This window comes from Heloderma suspectum, chromosome 6 (genome assembly GCF_057233095.1).
Source record: "Heloderma suspectum isolate Gila_16-S chromosome 6, 16-S_ref, whole genome shotgun sequence".
Taxonomy (NCBI): Eukaryota; Metazoa; Chordata; class Lepidosauria; order Squamata; family Helodermatidae; genus Heloderma; species Heloderma suspectum.
In genome coordinates, this window is record NC_139463.1 from 124,977,927 (window position 1) to 124,990,999 (window position 13,073).

At 52.3% G+C, this 13,073-nt stretch overlaps 1 protein-coding gene across 2 annotated transcripts in view; it reads right to left on the reverse strand.

Moving 5' to 3' along the window:
- Window positions 1-13,073, reverse strand: part of IPO4 (importin 4) — a 32,882-nt gene that overhangs the window by 17,705 nt on the left and 2,104 nt on the right. The window contains exons 3-16 of one of the 2 annotated variants that reach the window (XM_084806553.1): window positions 10,750-10,829; window positions 10,371-10,412; window positions 9,868-9,997; window positions 9,293-9,472; window positions 8,029-8,094; window positions 5,963-6,064; window positions 5,767-5,850; window positions 5,482-5,643; window positions 4,960-5,013; window positions 4,762-4,871; window positions 3,385-3,493; window positions 1,964-2,093; window positions 1,425-1,538; window positions 687-800 (exon numbers count right to left, since the gene is read on the reverse strand). In XM_084806553.1, coding sequence (XP_084662679.1) covers window positions 687-800; window positions 1,425-1,538; window positions 1,964-2,093; window positions 3,385-3,493; window positions 4,762-4,871; window positions 4,960-5,013; window positions 5,482-5,643; window positions 5,767-5,850; window positions 5,963-6,064; window positions 8,029-8,094; window positions 9,293-9,472; window positions 9,868-9,997; window positions 10,371-10,412; window positions 10,750-10,829 — 1,477 coding nt within the window. The remainder of the gene's footprint in view (window positions 1-686; window positions 801-1,424; window positions 1,539-1,963; window positions 2,094-3,384; window positions 3,494-4,761; window positions 4,872-4,959; window positions 5,014-5,481; window positions 5,644-5,766; window positions 5,851-5,962; window positions 6,065-8,028; window positions 8,095-9,292; window positions 9,473-9,867; window positions 9,998-10,370; window positions 10,413-10,749; window positions 10,830-13,073) is intronic. The other variant, XM_084806554.1, reaches the window with a different exon arrangement.

Here is a 13,073-nt window from a genome sequence, read left to right on the forward strand (position 1 = left end):
AAGGAAAGGAACGGCAGAAAACATTCCACTGCACGTGTCCAAACTGTGAACCTCTCTCGCTGAGTGACGCGTCCTTTCATCATGCAATCCCGAAGCACATTTACTCAGAAGTAAGTCCCAGTGAGTTCAGTGGGATGCCAGGCCAGGCCTTAGCCTGCTGTGGGAAGCTGGTTGGCCACTGCATGAACAGAATGCTGGACTAGATGGACCCTTGGTCTGATCCAGGACGGCTCTTATGTTCTCAGGGAGGAAAGAGAGAAGAGGGTAGGACTGCAGCCTTGGCCTAAAGTTTCTTCCGCAATTCTGTAGGGTCTTTCTCAGCTGATCCCTGGCCTCGGCTTGGGGCTAAGGGATCAATGGAGGGACTGCAGTTGGGTCCGAGAAAGGGGTGCTTATTTCCAGGAACTTATCGAGGTACTTCGCAACTGCTAATCCCCAGCACCCTAACCCGTGCCAGTCACCTGCAAGTCACCCAGCCATTTACCAGGAGGACCTCCCTTCCGCCAGCCCGAGTTGAGGGTCTAAAAAGCAACACGCCCAATTACAGCTGTTGATAACAGTAGATCCATCGCCGTGGAGAGCATTGTACAGTGAGGCAATGACAACAAAAATAGCCGCTCCCTGCCCCAGGAAGCTTCCAATCTTGACAGCAAACTCTGAAGCGATAAAGACCTGATTTTGCTTACCTACGGACTGAACCTGGACGGGTCGGAGATCCTCCCGGGTGGTCAGCAGATAGCCCATCAAGTGCTCCAAAACAGTGTGGAAGTACGGCAGGAGGGACCCCTGAGCCGCCTGGGCTAAAGGCCGTTGGCGAGGAGGAGGAAGAGGAGGGTGAGGTTTGCACAGGGAAGAGGTCCACAGGTCTGAGAACCCAGTTCCTCATGTGCCTTCCCCACATCTATAGGGATTGGAGGGGGAGGGGGGGACACAATCCACCCCTCCTAATCCACTCCCCAATTCCCTTGAAAAGAACCGAGGAATCCAGGCTCATTACCTCCGCCACCGACCTCACCAACACCCGTAGATTTTTACTGATGACCTGGGGAGCAGAAAACTCGCCGAGACAGCCTTCCCCCAGCCTAGCCAGAAAAGCTAGGAACTGTAGTCCAGCACATCTGGAGGGCCCAGGCTTGGGGAAGTCTGCCCAAGGCCATTTCCTCAAAACACGCAGGCCTGCGAGAAATGGGCCTTAGCAGCAGAAATTTTTAAAAAATAATGAATTGATACACGGCCCTTCAGTACGAGCAGCCCAGACACTCAGCCCTGGCCTGCCCCCTAACTCATTGTCTGAAGGAAGCTTGGGCTGTCTGCCTCTTCCTGGGGGTGCTGCCCCAAGCGCAGGGGGGCTGGTTCAACTTAAAGAGGGACCCGACCGGAGGAGGAGAAGGAGCCGTGTCCTGGAGGGGGGGGGGTCTGCATACCGATGGCTCCGATGGCGCTCACCGCCAGCTCCTTGGTGCGGGGGCTGCCAGGGGAGGTTAAGGTGGTCAGCATCCTTTCCATCAGGGCTGGCAGGTAGGGCTCAATCTTCTCTCCTGTCCGTGGGGGGTGGGGAGGGGGGGTTAGGGTAACAAAGGAAGGACTACGCCCCATAAAGGTGGACACGCCCCACAGAGACACACAAGCGGCAGCCCGTTGGCAACCACTTGGCTCCTCCCACTAACCCAGCCGGGTCAACCAACCAGAAATTGTGTATTTCGCACGTCAGCTAAAACCAGGATCCTGGCCGGTTGTCCCCTTAACAAACTGGAATCGCAAACTGGGTTGATCCTGGCTTACAATTCCTGGCTTGTTGTTAATGCTAGATGTGCCCAGGGCTGGCTGTGGTCATCCCATTCTGGCGGGAGATGCAGATCAAAGTCCAAGAATGACAGCCTGAGAGTGCGGAAGTGGGCAATAGGTGGAGAGAGTGGGGATGAGGGGAAGAGGAGGGCCAACCCGACCAGCCAGGAATCCTCACCGAGGTTCTCCACAAAGTTCTCCAGGGCATAGTAGGCCTTGGCCATGTGGCTGGTATGGGCCGGCCGGACGCCCTCCAGGTAGTGCAGGAGCAGGGGCATGATGTCATCGGAATACTCGGCAATGTCCGGCTAGGGAGGGGAGAGAAAGGGGGGAGGGAGGCATTTCAGGGTCTCTGTCCGTTGTGTCTTGGTTCTGTTTTTCAGAAAGCTGCTCACGTATAAAGTTGTTCCTGTTTGCTATGATGGGACATGGGAGAGGGCCTTCTCTGTTGTGGCACCCCAGCTGTGGAATGCCCTCCCCTTGGAGGCCTGATTGGTTCAGATGCAGGTTTCATTTCGGCACCAAGTTAAAATACGGCTTTCCACTGAAGCCTTTGAGGGCTAAGTGCATTCCCTAAAGCCACATGCTGTTTTAACTGTTTTGTTTTGGATTTTCTAATTGGTATTAGCCCGTCTAATGGTATAATATGCTTTTAACTGTTTTATTGTTTTATACTGTTTAAACTGATTTCATTTGTACGCTGCCCTGAGATCTTAACGATATAGGGTGGGATACAAATGTTTTAAATAATAAAAATAAAATATTAAAAAGAAGAAGTAGCTAATAATCCTAACGCTAACAATGCAGCTAAAAGAACCAAGGGCCACTGGAGGGCTGCACCTGCTGCATCATGGCAATGGGGAGGCTAACCTGGCCCCACATGTCAGCCAGAGAGGGAACAGCGGCAGGGAGCGCGTTTCTCCTTCCCTTGCTTGAAAGAACACCCAGAAGAACTTTGAAACTAAGAACCGGCGCCTGAGTTTTGGTTTTTTCCTCCTCCCTCCCAACCCTTTCTTCCTTTTGTGTCATGTCTTTTAGACTGCAAGCCCGACGGCAGGGACTGCCTTATTATTAATCTGTGGGCACCGCTCTGGGAGCCTTTTTCGGCTGAAGAGCGGGGGTAAAAACACTGCTTTATTTTTCGGCTAAGCAGAGCTTTACCGAACAGATGGCACGAAGGGCAGAATTTGGCAGTAACTGGACTGAAGCCTCTTCCGCCAACCTGGCGTCCTCCAGTTGTGTTGGACTACAGCTCCCAGCATCCTCCAGCCAGCTATGTTATGCTGGCTGGGGGATGCTGGGAGCTGTAGTCCAACACAACTGGAGGACGCCAGGTTGGGGGAAGGGTCTGCTGTGCTGCTTCTCTCATTGTTTTAGCTAAAATTTCCTCTTAAAAAAGGGAGCAAAACACCTGGACTCTTGCCACTACCATAAGGAAAACTGCGTGTGGGATGTCTTCATGAATGAGCTTCTTACTAAGAACCCCCGCTCCCCAAAACAAGGAAAGGCTACTAAACTGGAATGAAGGACCCTCTTTGGTGCACAGCACACCCAGCCCTGACCCCAGCTGGCTTCCCTCTCTCCCCCGACGTGGCCCACCTGCAGGTTCTCAGAGAACTGTCCCAGGGCGAAGAGCGCGGCGTTGCGCACCACCTGGTTCTCGTCCGACAGCGCCCGGCACACCACCTGCAGCATGGGCTGGAGGTGCCTGAAACGGGATGGGGAGCGGGGCCAAGATTTATTATGCATTGCTGGGTGAGCTTAGGCCTGCCCAAGCAGCGTGCAGTGTTGGGTGCAAATATATACATCAGGGGAGCAGGAACTCAGGGGCAGGGGCCGAGTTCAGCCCCCAAGGGGTCCCCCGAAGACCACCCCTTCTTTTTAAGCATTTTGAAGGAAGAGAAGCATGGGAAGGATTCTCTGTGACACAAATCGGAGAAAGGTGAGCAGCCCCCGAGGAAGAAAAGTCCTTTATTTATTGCATTTAATATCCTGCCTTTTTTTCCTCCTTAAGGAACCCGAGGCAGCGTACATAAGCCTCCTCCTTTCCATTTCATCCTCACAGCAACCACCCTAAGAGGTAGATTGGGCTGAGAGTCTGTGACTGGCCCAGAGTCACCCAGTGAGCTTCCATGGCTGAGTGGAGACTAGAACCTGGGTCTCCCAACTCTCAGTCCAACACTCTCACCATTACACCACGCTGGCTCTCTGGTTTATGAAACGTGCTGGGCAGAATAAATGCTTTTTTGGGCACCTGAGATTTTTTAAGAGATTTTCTCTTAAGTTTCGGCCCAGCCCCATTCCCCCAGCCACCAACCATTTGGCCGTTTCTCGACATCTGTGTGGTCCCCCCGCTCCCCGGCTTCTCAAAGGTCAAAATGCCTCACTGAAGGCTTCGGGACTGGCGACAGCAGTGTGAAGCTGTAATCTGCCAGTGGTTTTGGCTCCGCCCACCACTGGAATGCCCCCCCCGCCCCCCGAGAGCTCCTCCAAAACAGAGCCTTAGCCAACCTTGCAGGGTTGTTGCCAGGATTTGGCCACTGCCCTTGCCCCTTGGACAGGCTAAGCAAGTGACTTAAAAATGAACCGGTCAGGATGCATCAAAGGTGAGCCCCAACAGGTGAGACTGGGCCTTGGAAGACACTACGAAAGCATCAAACTTTTTTTCAGCCCGAGGGCCAGATTCAGTTTTGGAAAAGCTCTTGGGGGGCCGCATTCCACTGGTGGGGTGGGCAGGGCCAGAGGCAAAAGGTGCCGGGCCAAAACCGCCAGTAATGAAGCCTCAGGAGAGACATTTGAACCACTGGGGCGGGGGGGAGAGTGCAAGAGCTGGGAAAGCACCAGTTTTGGGGAAGGGGGCATGACCATCTGGGTTGGATTCGGCCTGCTGGATCAACACCTCTGCACTACTGGAAGTTGATCGGAACCCCCAGTGATGGCCCCAGAAAAAGTGACCCCATGAGGGGGGCTACATACTTCTTCCGGATGTGATCTCCGCAGCCTTCGGCCAACACTGCTAAGCACATGAGGCCAGCTTTGCGGTGGTAAGGATTAGGGCTCAGAAGCGCTGGCTCCATCAGAGGCGTCTGAACGGAAGAGAGGCGTTTTCAAGACCATCGCTAGGCCCTCCCGTGTTACCCTCAGGGCCCTGCCCTCGAATCCCCCCATGCTCACCAGCTGGGGGAAGAGCTTCTCCGGGGGAAGGTGCAGCGCTAACATATCCACCACCTGTCAGAGAGAGACGCGTGTGTGACCAGAGGGGCCTGCTGGGAGGGGGTGAGGGAGAAGGGCATTCTAGGAGAGAAATGGGACTGAGGAGAGAGGAGGTGAGCAGCTGGGAGCTCCTCAGGCAGGATGCTGGGACTGAACAAGGAAGAGGCACAAGCCCATGAGGGCGAACCCCGGGGCATGCTGGGACCGAGAAAGGGACCAGGGACCAGAAGAGGCAGCCCTGAGCAAACCAGAACCCAGGCAGTGCTGGGGTTGAAGGAGGCAGAGGCTCCACCCCATGAGGGAGAACCCTGAGGCATGCTGGGACTGGTTCAGAAGCAGACAGGGCCCAAGCCACAACAGCACAGCAGGGCCGAATAGGGGGCACCAGAGCGTCCGGGGGGGGGGGGGGGGGCGCATGTGGCAAGAAGCCCTGCCCAAGCATGCTGGGATCGATCAAGCCACGTGGCGTGACCCACAGAGGACCTGGGCTGCGTAGTGTTTGGGTGTCTGGACTTCAGCCCTGTCTTCGATGTCCTCCTCCGTCTGCTCATCCTCTGCATCCATCTGGCCCGCGGGCGGCTCCGCACTCATGATGGGGAAGAGGGTGCTCAGGACGGGCGAGAGGAGTTTGTGCTTCAGGATGGCCTGGAGGGCGAGAAGGAAGGAGACGCCCCCTGAGCTGGTCTGTCCTGGGAAGGAAGCTGGCATGTACCGCCTGCAAGATACGCGTGCGTGCACGGAAGGGCACAGGGCCCCTGTACCTCTCACCTTGCCCTTGAGTTTGATGAGGAAGCTGATGCAGGTCAAGGCTTTCACTCGGACGTTGTCGCCCAGCGTCTGATTGGAAGCCACCTAGAGAAGCGCAGGTGCGAAAAGCGGTTGTTTCAAATTCAGGCGCAGCCCCACCTCCAACCAGAAGGGGCGCCAGAGGAGCAGACAGCCTCCCCAGGGGCATCATATTCACCTCCAGGCAGAAGCCAACGACCGCCGGGAGATGCTGTACGATGATGGCGACTTCCGTCTCCATGAGTTCGTCAAAGACCTCCATTGTTTCGCTAGCCTGGGTCTGTTGGAGGCGGGGTCAGTGGGGAGAGGAGAGGAAAAGATGGTGTCTACATGCCTATCATGCGCCAAGTACCAAAATGGTACAGTCAGAACAGTACAGTCATCTTTATTCTATATATCTCCAGAGGCCATTACAACAAAATCAGGTTCTATAAAATATAGTTGTATATAACCAACATACAAAGTTTCAGTAGCAAAACAAAAAATAGTCTCCTTGCGTACGGGATTGCCTTCCGCCATTAAGCTGAACTGTCCAGAGAGGGAAGAAAAGGAGATCCTAAATGGATAACTCAGCGCTTTTGACATTTTATAAAGCTGACGCGTATCTTCTTGTCTGTCACAGCTAATAAGGCTTTCCATATAGGTAGGATAGGGTCGAAGGTCAGCCAGTAATATTCCAACACCAAACCACAAGGAGTTTGGTCAATGCCTTGCTGAAAAACATACGACAGGAACTTTTCCTTAGAGTCCAGATACAAGGGGCAGAGCAAGTCACATAGCGGCTCTCTGATCTGATAACAACCAAAAATACATTTCTGTTCCACTAATGGAACCCCCAAGTATCTTCCTTCAAGACATGCTGAAGGCATCATCTGGAGCCTCAGTTCCAGGAAAGCTCTGCAGATCTGCAGGAAGAGCAGAGTCTCTAAATAACATGTCCCTGAATGGCTGATCTTAAATGGAGCATAGTATGGAAACAGAGGCGCAGGAGGGCAAAGGGGCTTTCACGGTAGCCAGCCATCTTATCAAACACAGACAAGGTCATGCATAATAAGCTACACACACAACTGCACACACAATTAAGACGTGGAAGCAGGAAGCCTGGATTTTGCCCGCTTGGGCGTGCAGACTTTGGGGACAAGACAGGGGGTATTAATTTGGCCCAGCCCTTAGAGCACCGGGAAACCAAGAAAGATTTTGCAGAACTTTATTTTTTATTTTTTACAGTTATCCACACATGTTCTTTGTACATGCTCTCTCATAAATTGCTTTAAGTAGCTGCTATGTAAATGTTAATGAGTGTACGTAATAAAAAGAGGCAGAAGACATGCTCCTATGTGAAGCCCTTTTTGAAGTAATTATTGTCAGGGAAATTCTTCAATAGCACTGAAAGGGCTCAAACAGATTGAGAGAACTAAACAGTCACCGCAGCAGACATTGGAAGCTAGAAGAGGCACTCCTTCCATGTCACTGGGAGCCACACACTGACATGCTAAGATCTGGCAAAAGGTATCCATGCCTTGGTTATATCACGGCTAGACTACTGCAATGCACCCTATGTGGGGCTACTCCTTGGTGTGAAATGCAGCAGCTAGGCTGCTAAGTGGTGCCTGGCTTTCCGATTGCATCACTCCAGTACTGAAATACCTGCATTGGCTGCTACTTGTTTTCGGAGTTTGATTCAAGGTATTGGTGTTAACCTTTAATGGTCCAAAGGGCTCAAAGCCTGGCTGTCTGAGGGAGTGCCCATCTCGGCACAAATCCGACACCTGCACTTGCAGAAGCCTGCCCGTTGGGTACGCTGGAAAGGATTTTCCCCTCCATTGCTCCCAGACTCCGGAGCAAATGCCCTTTAGAGCTGCAATGGGTCCCCACTCTCTATATTCCAGACGGGGGTCATCTTTCGAACGTGGCTTTTGAAATGGTAATTATGGTCGCATTTTACCATGTTCTTATTTTGTGTAAATCACTTGCTTGGCTTCAGAAAGGCGGCATAGAAATACCATTTAAAAATATAAATATGAACATGTGAAACAGTGGCCAAGGACACCGCGCAGTGCAGAAGCAGGCACACCAGATAGGTTGACTCAGGTGCAATGAGTTGTGCCACCTATCACTAACCCAGGGCATGCGTGAGCATTTCTCCAGAGTCTTACTCCATTCCTCAACACGAGTAGGCAATGCCACGCTGGCATTACACCACACACACACACACACACACACACACACACACACGACCCCCACCTCGTTGACAGCGATCAGTTCTCTGATAGCAGATATCAGCTTGGGCACCATCGAAGACATCAGCTTCTGGAAGGTGAAGAGGAGATGGGGGTTCCAGATTGGGGGGCATGGGAGGGAGAGCAGAAGAAACGTTTTACGAATTATAAACAGCCTCGGTACACCGAAAAATACAAGAACAGTAAATAAGCAAAGAACCGGGAAGAACAGCAGAACAGCTTGCTGTGAAATTTGAGACTTTGCCTTTCAGAGGATGTTTTGTCAGGGTGCAATTGACTAATTGATTAAAAACCTTTTCTTACATCGATTAAGAAGGCAACCTGAGTAAATGGGCATCACTTAATTAAAAAAAAATAGAACTCCTTCTGGACCCTCCAGAAGGGGGCACCAGCACTCTCAAGAGGAAGGGAGCGCCTCTGTCCCAAACTTGCGCGCCTTCCAGATGTACTGGACTACCACCCCCATCAACCCCAGCCAGCATGACCATGGAGATGATGGGGATTGCAGTACCACACCCCTGGACAGTACTAGGCTGTGAAAGGCTGATGCAAGATCACATATACAAGCACCATCTAAAAAACAAAGCAGCGGTATCCTCCAAAGCAGTGGTATCTGTAATATGCAAGTCTGTGCAGATTGCATCCATGAACCAATTAATGCATTAAAATGCATTTGCTCGTATTTCTTTAATTAGATCACAGCCCTAATGTTTTGTAGTAGCTGCTTGCCTCAAGCCACAAATGACTCTGCTTTGCAGGGACACAATACGCCCATGACGCTAACAAGACACCCCCTTCTCCAACAACAAAGCAGGGTGGACTGTCTAGTACAGGGGTGTTGAACCCTAGGCCTGCGGGCCAAATCCGGGGTTCTCTAGAAGGCACCGCCTCCTTTCCCCTGACCATTTGGTCCTTTCCAGGCTTTCAATAATTGAAACGCCTCTAAGGCTTAGTTAATAGAAGTAGGAACCTTAAGCTCAACATGCTGGTACTTTGGGCCCTGCAACTTTGACCCCACCAATTACTGGAACTCCCCCCCTGCCCCCAGCAAGGTTCTCAGAGACTGAACCTGGCCCTCAGGCTAGAAAAGATTCTGCACCCACAGTGTAGTACTCGCAAAGCGTTCTAATGCCATTCAGAAGTGTCTGCTGGTAGGGTTGTGCTTTGCTGGCCCCGGAATGAACGTGTTCATGAAAGCAGACACGCTGGGGGAAAGCAGACACCGCGGGCCTGGCGAGGACCTGAAGGAGAAGCGTGTGTTGACCCACCATCTCGTCAGAGCCCAGTCCGGGCACCATGGTGGTGAGGCTCCGCAGGGAGTAGTAGAGGGCGGCCGGCTGGTCCCGGCTGTTGAGCGTCTGGTGGAAGAGGCGCAAGAGATCCGTGTAGTGTGGAGCAAAGACGTCCGGGTCCACTTCCAGGGCACAATGCAGGAGCAGCAGTCCCACCTGGAGACACACAGAGGAGTGGTGGTGCAAGAATGGCTGCTTTCACCTGTTTTTAAAGGCGATCCCGAGATGCATTCCGCGGTAGTGCTCGCGGAATAATCATGTATTGCCAGAAAATGGACTCAAGCCGGCCAACAATGACATCCACGTTAAAAACAAGATCTTGAACAAAAACAAATACATTAGGAACAAAATAAATGAAATAAGCGGCACACAACCATTTAAAAACAACAACACAAGACCCAGCAGCAGCAGACCAGCTTATATGCCGAAGTCCCGCCTGAATAAAACCGCCTTTGCCCACCGGGGGCAGGACAGCAGGGAGGGGGCTGACTGAGCCGCCCTCGGCAGGGAGCTCGAGAGCTGCTGAGAACGCACACAGCCTGTGACCGTACCTGGCACTGGGCGGGGTCCTGGGAACGGGCCCCGTGCTGGATGAGCTGGAGCATCTGTGGCCACTTCGCCAGTGTCTCGCTCTTCAGAATGACGGCAGCCAGCTGGGCCAGGCTTAAGGAGACCTTATGGCTGGGGGAGAAGAGCAGGCGGCCTGAACCCCCATTTCAGCCCATCACAGCTCCCACAAGTCAGCCTCATCCACAACGGAGTGAAGGACTGGGCGTTGAGACGCAAGAGCACCCCTCCTGGAGAAGACCAAGGGTCCACCTAGCCCAGTATCCTGTCTCCAGCATGGGGACAGCCAGATGCTCCCGGGAAGGCCACATGCAGGCAACAGCCGTGCCCTGTTGTTCGCTCCCAGTGCCTGGCATTCCAGTTCTGACTGAAGGCAGCGTGACCCAACTCCCAGACCCTCCAGACTGAACCTGTGGCCTTTGGCATGCAAAGGAGGGGCTCTTGAGTTGGCCACAGGCACGAGGCTCGGGTCCGGACGGAGACTCACTCTGTTTCCCGCTGCAAGCTGGTCAGCACTAGCGTCTTGAGCCTGGAAGAGACAAGAGGGCGGCTGCCGGCTTTCAATGCTGAATGTGGTGCAGGGGCCCAAGCAGCCAGCTGCGATGCAGGAGGGCCCCCCTGTCAACCTCCTCTCCTCCACACAACACACATCTCCTACTGCAGGTTCCCCTGTGATCCTCTGGATCACCCTTCCCCAACCTGGCAACCTCCAGATCTTTCAGACTACAACTCCCAGCATTCCTGGACATTGGCCATGCAGGCTGAGGCAGCTGGGAGCTGAAGTCCAAGACATCTGCCCAACGAAGAGTGGGGAGACACGGGCGTCTCTTCCGCAGGCAACTGTGACCTGCCCCTTCAGCACTCACGTGTCCTGGTCAGCAGCGCTGAGCTTCCTCCAGTGTTTGGTGAGGCGCCTTCTCACCAGCACCGCAGCAAATTGCCGGATCTGGGGAGGGAGGTGTGAGGGACAAAGGTGAAAAAGGGTGGCGAGGGCTGTGGGGCAAATCAGCAAGGATTCTGGGAAACAGGAATGGCAGACCTGGGCTCAGAGGAAGACAACAGGGGTAGCAGGCCAGTGGCAGGAAACGGCCCCACAGCACTTTAAAATGAGATACCAAGGTGTATATTTAGGCAGTCAAATGAAGTTTTAGAAATACCGCGTACACCATCTAACATGGCTAGGGTTGGGGCAGGGACAGAGAAGTTGGAGGCTGGGGGTGTTGAGTGCTGCTCTCACCGGAAGAGCTGCAGAAGGGATGGGGTGCAAGACGGAACAGGACACATTAAGGGCGCAATCCTAGGCATGTTTAGACAGAAAAAAGTCCTACTACTCCCAGCATTCCCCAGCCAGCAGAGCCGGCTGGGGAATGCTGGGAGTTGTAGGACTTTTTTCTGTCTAGACATGCATACAGTTGCACCCTTAGTCATATATTTGATGCCTCAGCTGGGCTCACTGGTGGTCTGAAAAAGTTACCTCTCCCCTGCCCTTTGGAGCACCAGAGACAGCCTAAGGAAAGAGAGGGAACTGCCACAAATGGAATCCGGCACTTCAACCCTGCGAGGTAGAATAGTGTGCATGACATGCTTCGATGCTTATTGAAAGGCATTTGCTGCCACCAGTGCTGCGTAGCGGTCAGTGTTGCACTGGGACTCGGGAGATCCAGGTTTGAGTCCCCACTCAGGCCATGAAGCTCACTGCGTAGACTTTGGGCCAGTCACTGACTCTCGGTCTGACAGGGTTGTTGTGAGGATAAAATGGAGAGGGTCACGTAAGCCACCTTCAGCTCCTTACAGGAGTAAAAAAAAAAAAAAAGCCAGGATATAAATGTAATAAAAATTAAAAAATGAAATCTCAAGTCTACATTCCAATGTGTGGGAGATTCAGCACTTTTACACTTATGAAGGAGAGGCCCTTTTGCAGTGCTTCCTTTGATCCTTGCGTAAACCAGGTTACTGCAAATGCTAAGCAAGTCCAGTGTTTAAGACCATTAAGACCAACCTTAGGCCAGGCAAAAGGAGCTAAAATCAACTCCAACTGCATATATTTTGCTGAGGGGTAGCTGTGTTAGTCCATTGCAGCAAAAACAACAAAGTGTCTTGTGGCACCTTAAAGCCCAATAAATTTAATCTGGCACAGGCTTTGGCGGACACTGTCCCCTTCATCAGAGGATAAAGTGGTGAACCTCGAATTGGCAGATTTGAAGGAGGAGGGAGATGTAAACTGTGTCGTCAGAGGGCACTGATATGCAAGGACAGGGATGATCACCTTAACAGTTGCCATTATTGTGGGGTGAAAACACAAGGCAAAGGTCAGCCGATTAACATATGCAGTGAGATTTAAATGAACACCTTCCTCCTTATTCAAATTGAGTATGTTTATTCAAAAACTCAAGCAGAGTGGGAAGTTCAGAAATGGTCAGTTGCTTTTAAAATGATATGGAACTTGCTAAGACAGGATTTATCAGGAACCCACATCCTAAGAACAAGACGACACCAAAACAGCTTGCAGGGCATGGAAGAGAGGTCAGCTGGGCTCCCCACAGAGTGGCAGCATCTAATCTGGACTCTCAGCCAGCCACTCACAGATAATGGAAGATTTCACAATCAGAGGTACTTCTATTCACAGACCACAGGTATTTTTATGGGCAGGCAGCAACTCCTAGAGAGGAGCTAGAAATTCAAACTCACCAATAGCAGGAAGCAACCTGGACAAAGCAACCTCCAGGCATTAATTCCTCCATGGGGGTGGGGGAGGCAAAGCTCAGGTGTGGAGCAATGCAAAGTTAGAGATTTGCAGTGGAGATTCACCCCAGTGGCCCCACCCATCTATGTATTGTCCAAGCTCCCCCTCTCAACCTCTCTCTCTGTCCATCTGCAAACAATGGTTTTATTGCATGCAGCAAAAATAATCAGTGCTTGCTGAAATAAACACAGAGCAATGTTTGTCTCTGGGCCTTTTGCAGAGAGGGGGGTGGGGGAGATAGAGACCCAGACTGCAAGCCAGCAGGCAGGAAAGGGGATTTTATAAAGAGATCCGGAGACTTCAAAAGTGTGCACATTTTGGGCAATCTCTGAGTTGTCCTAATAAAAGGTATTGTGCGCTATATGGATTTTGGTGTTTCTCAAACCTGGTGCCCTCCAAAGGCCTGGACTGCAACTCCCATCATTCTCAGCCAGCCTGGCTCTGGCC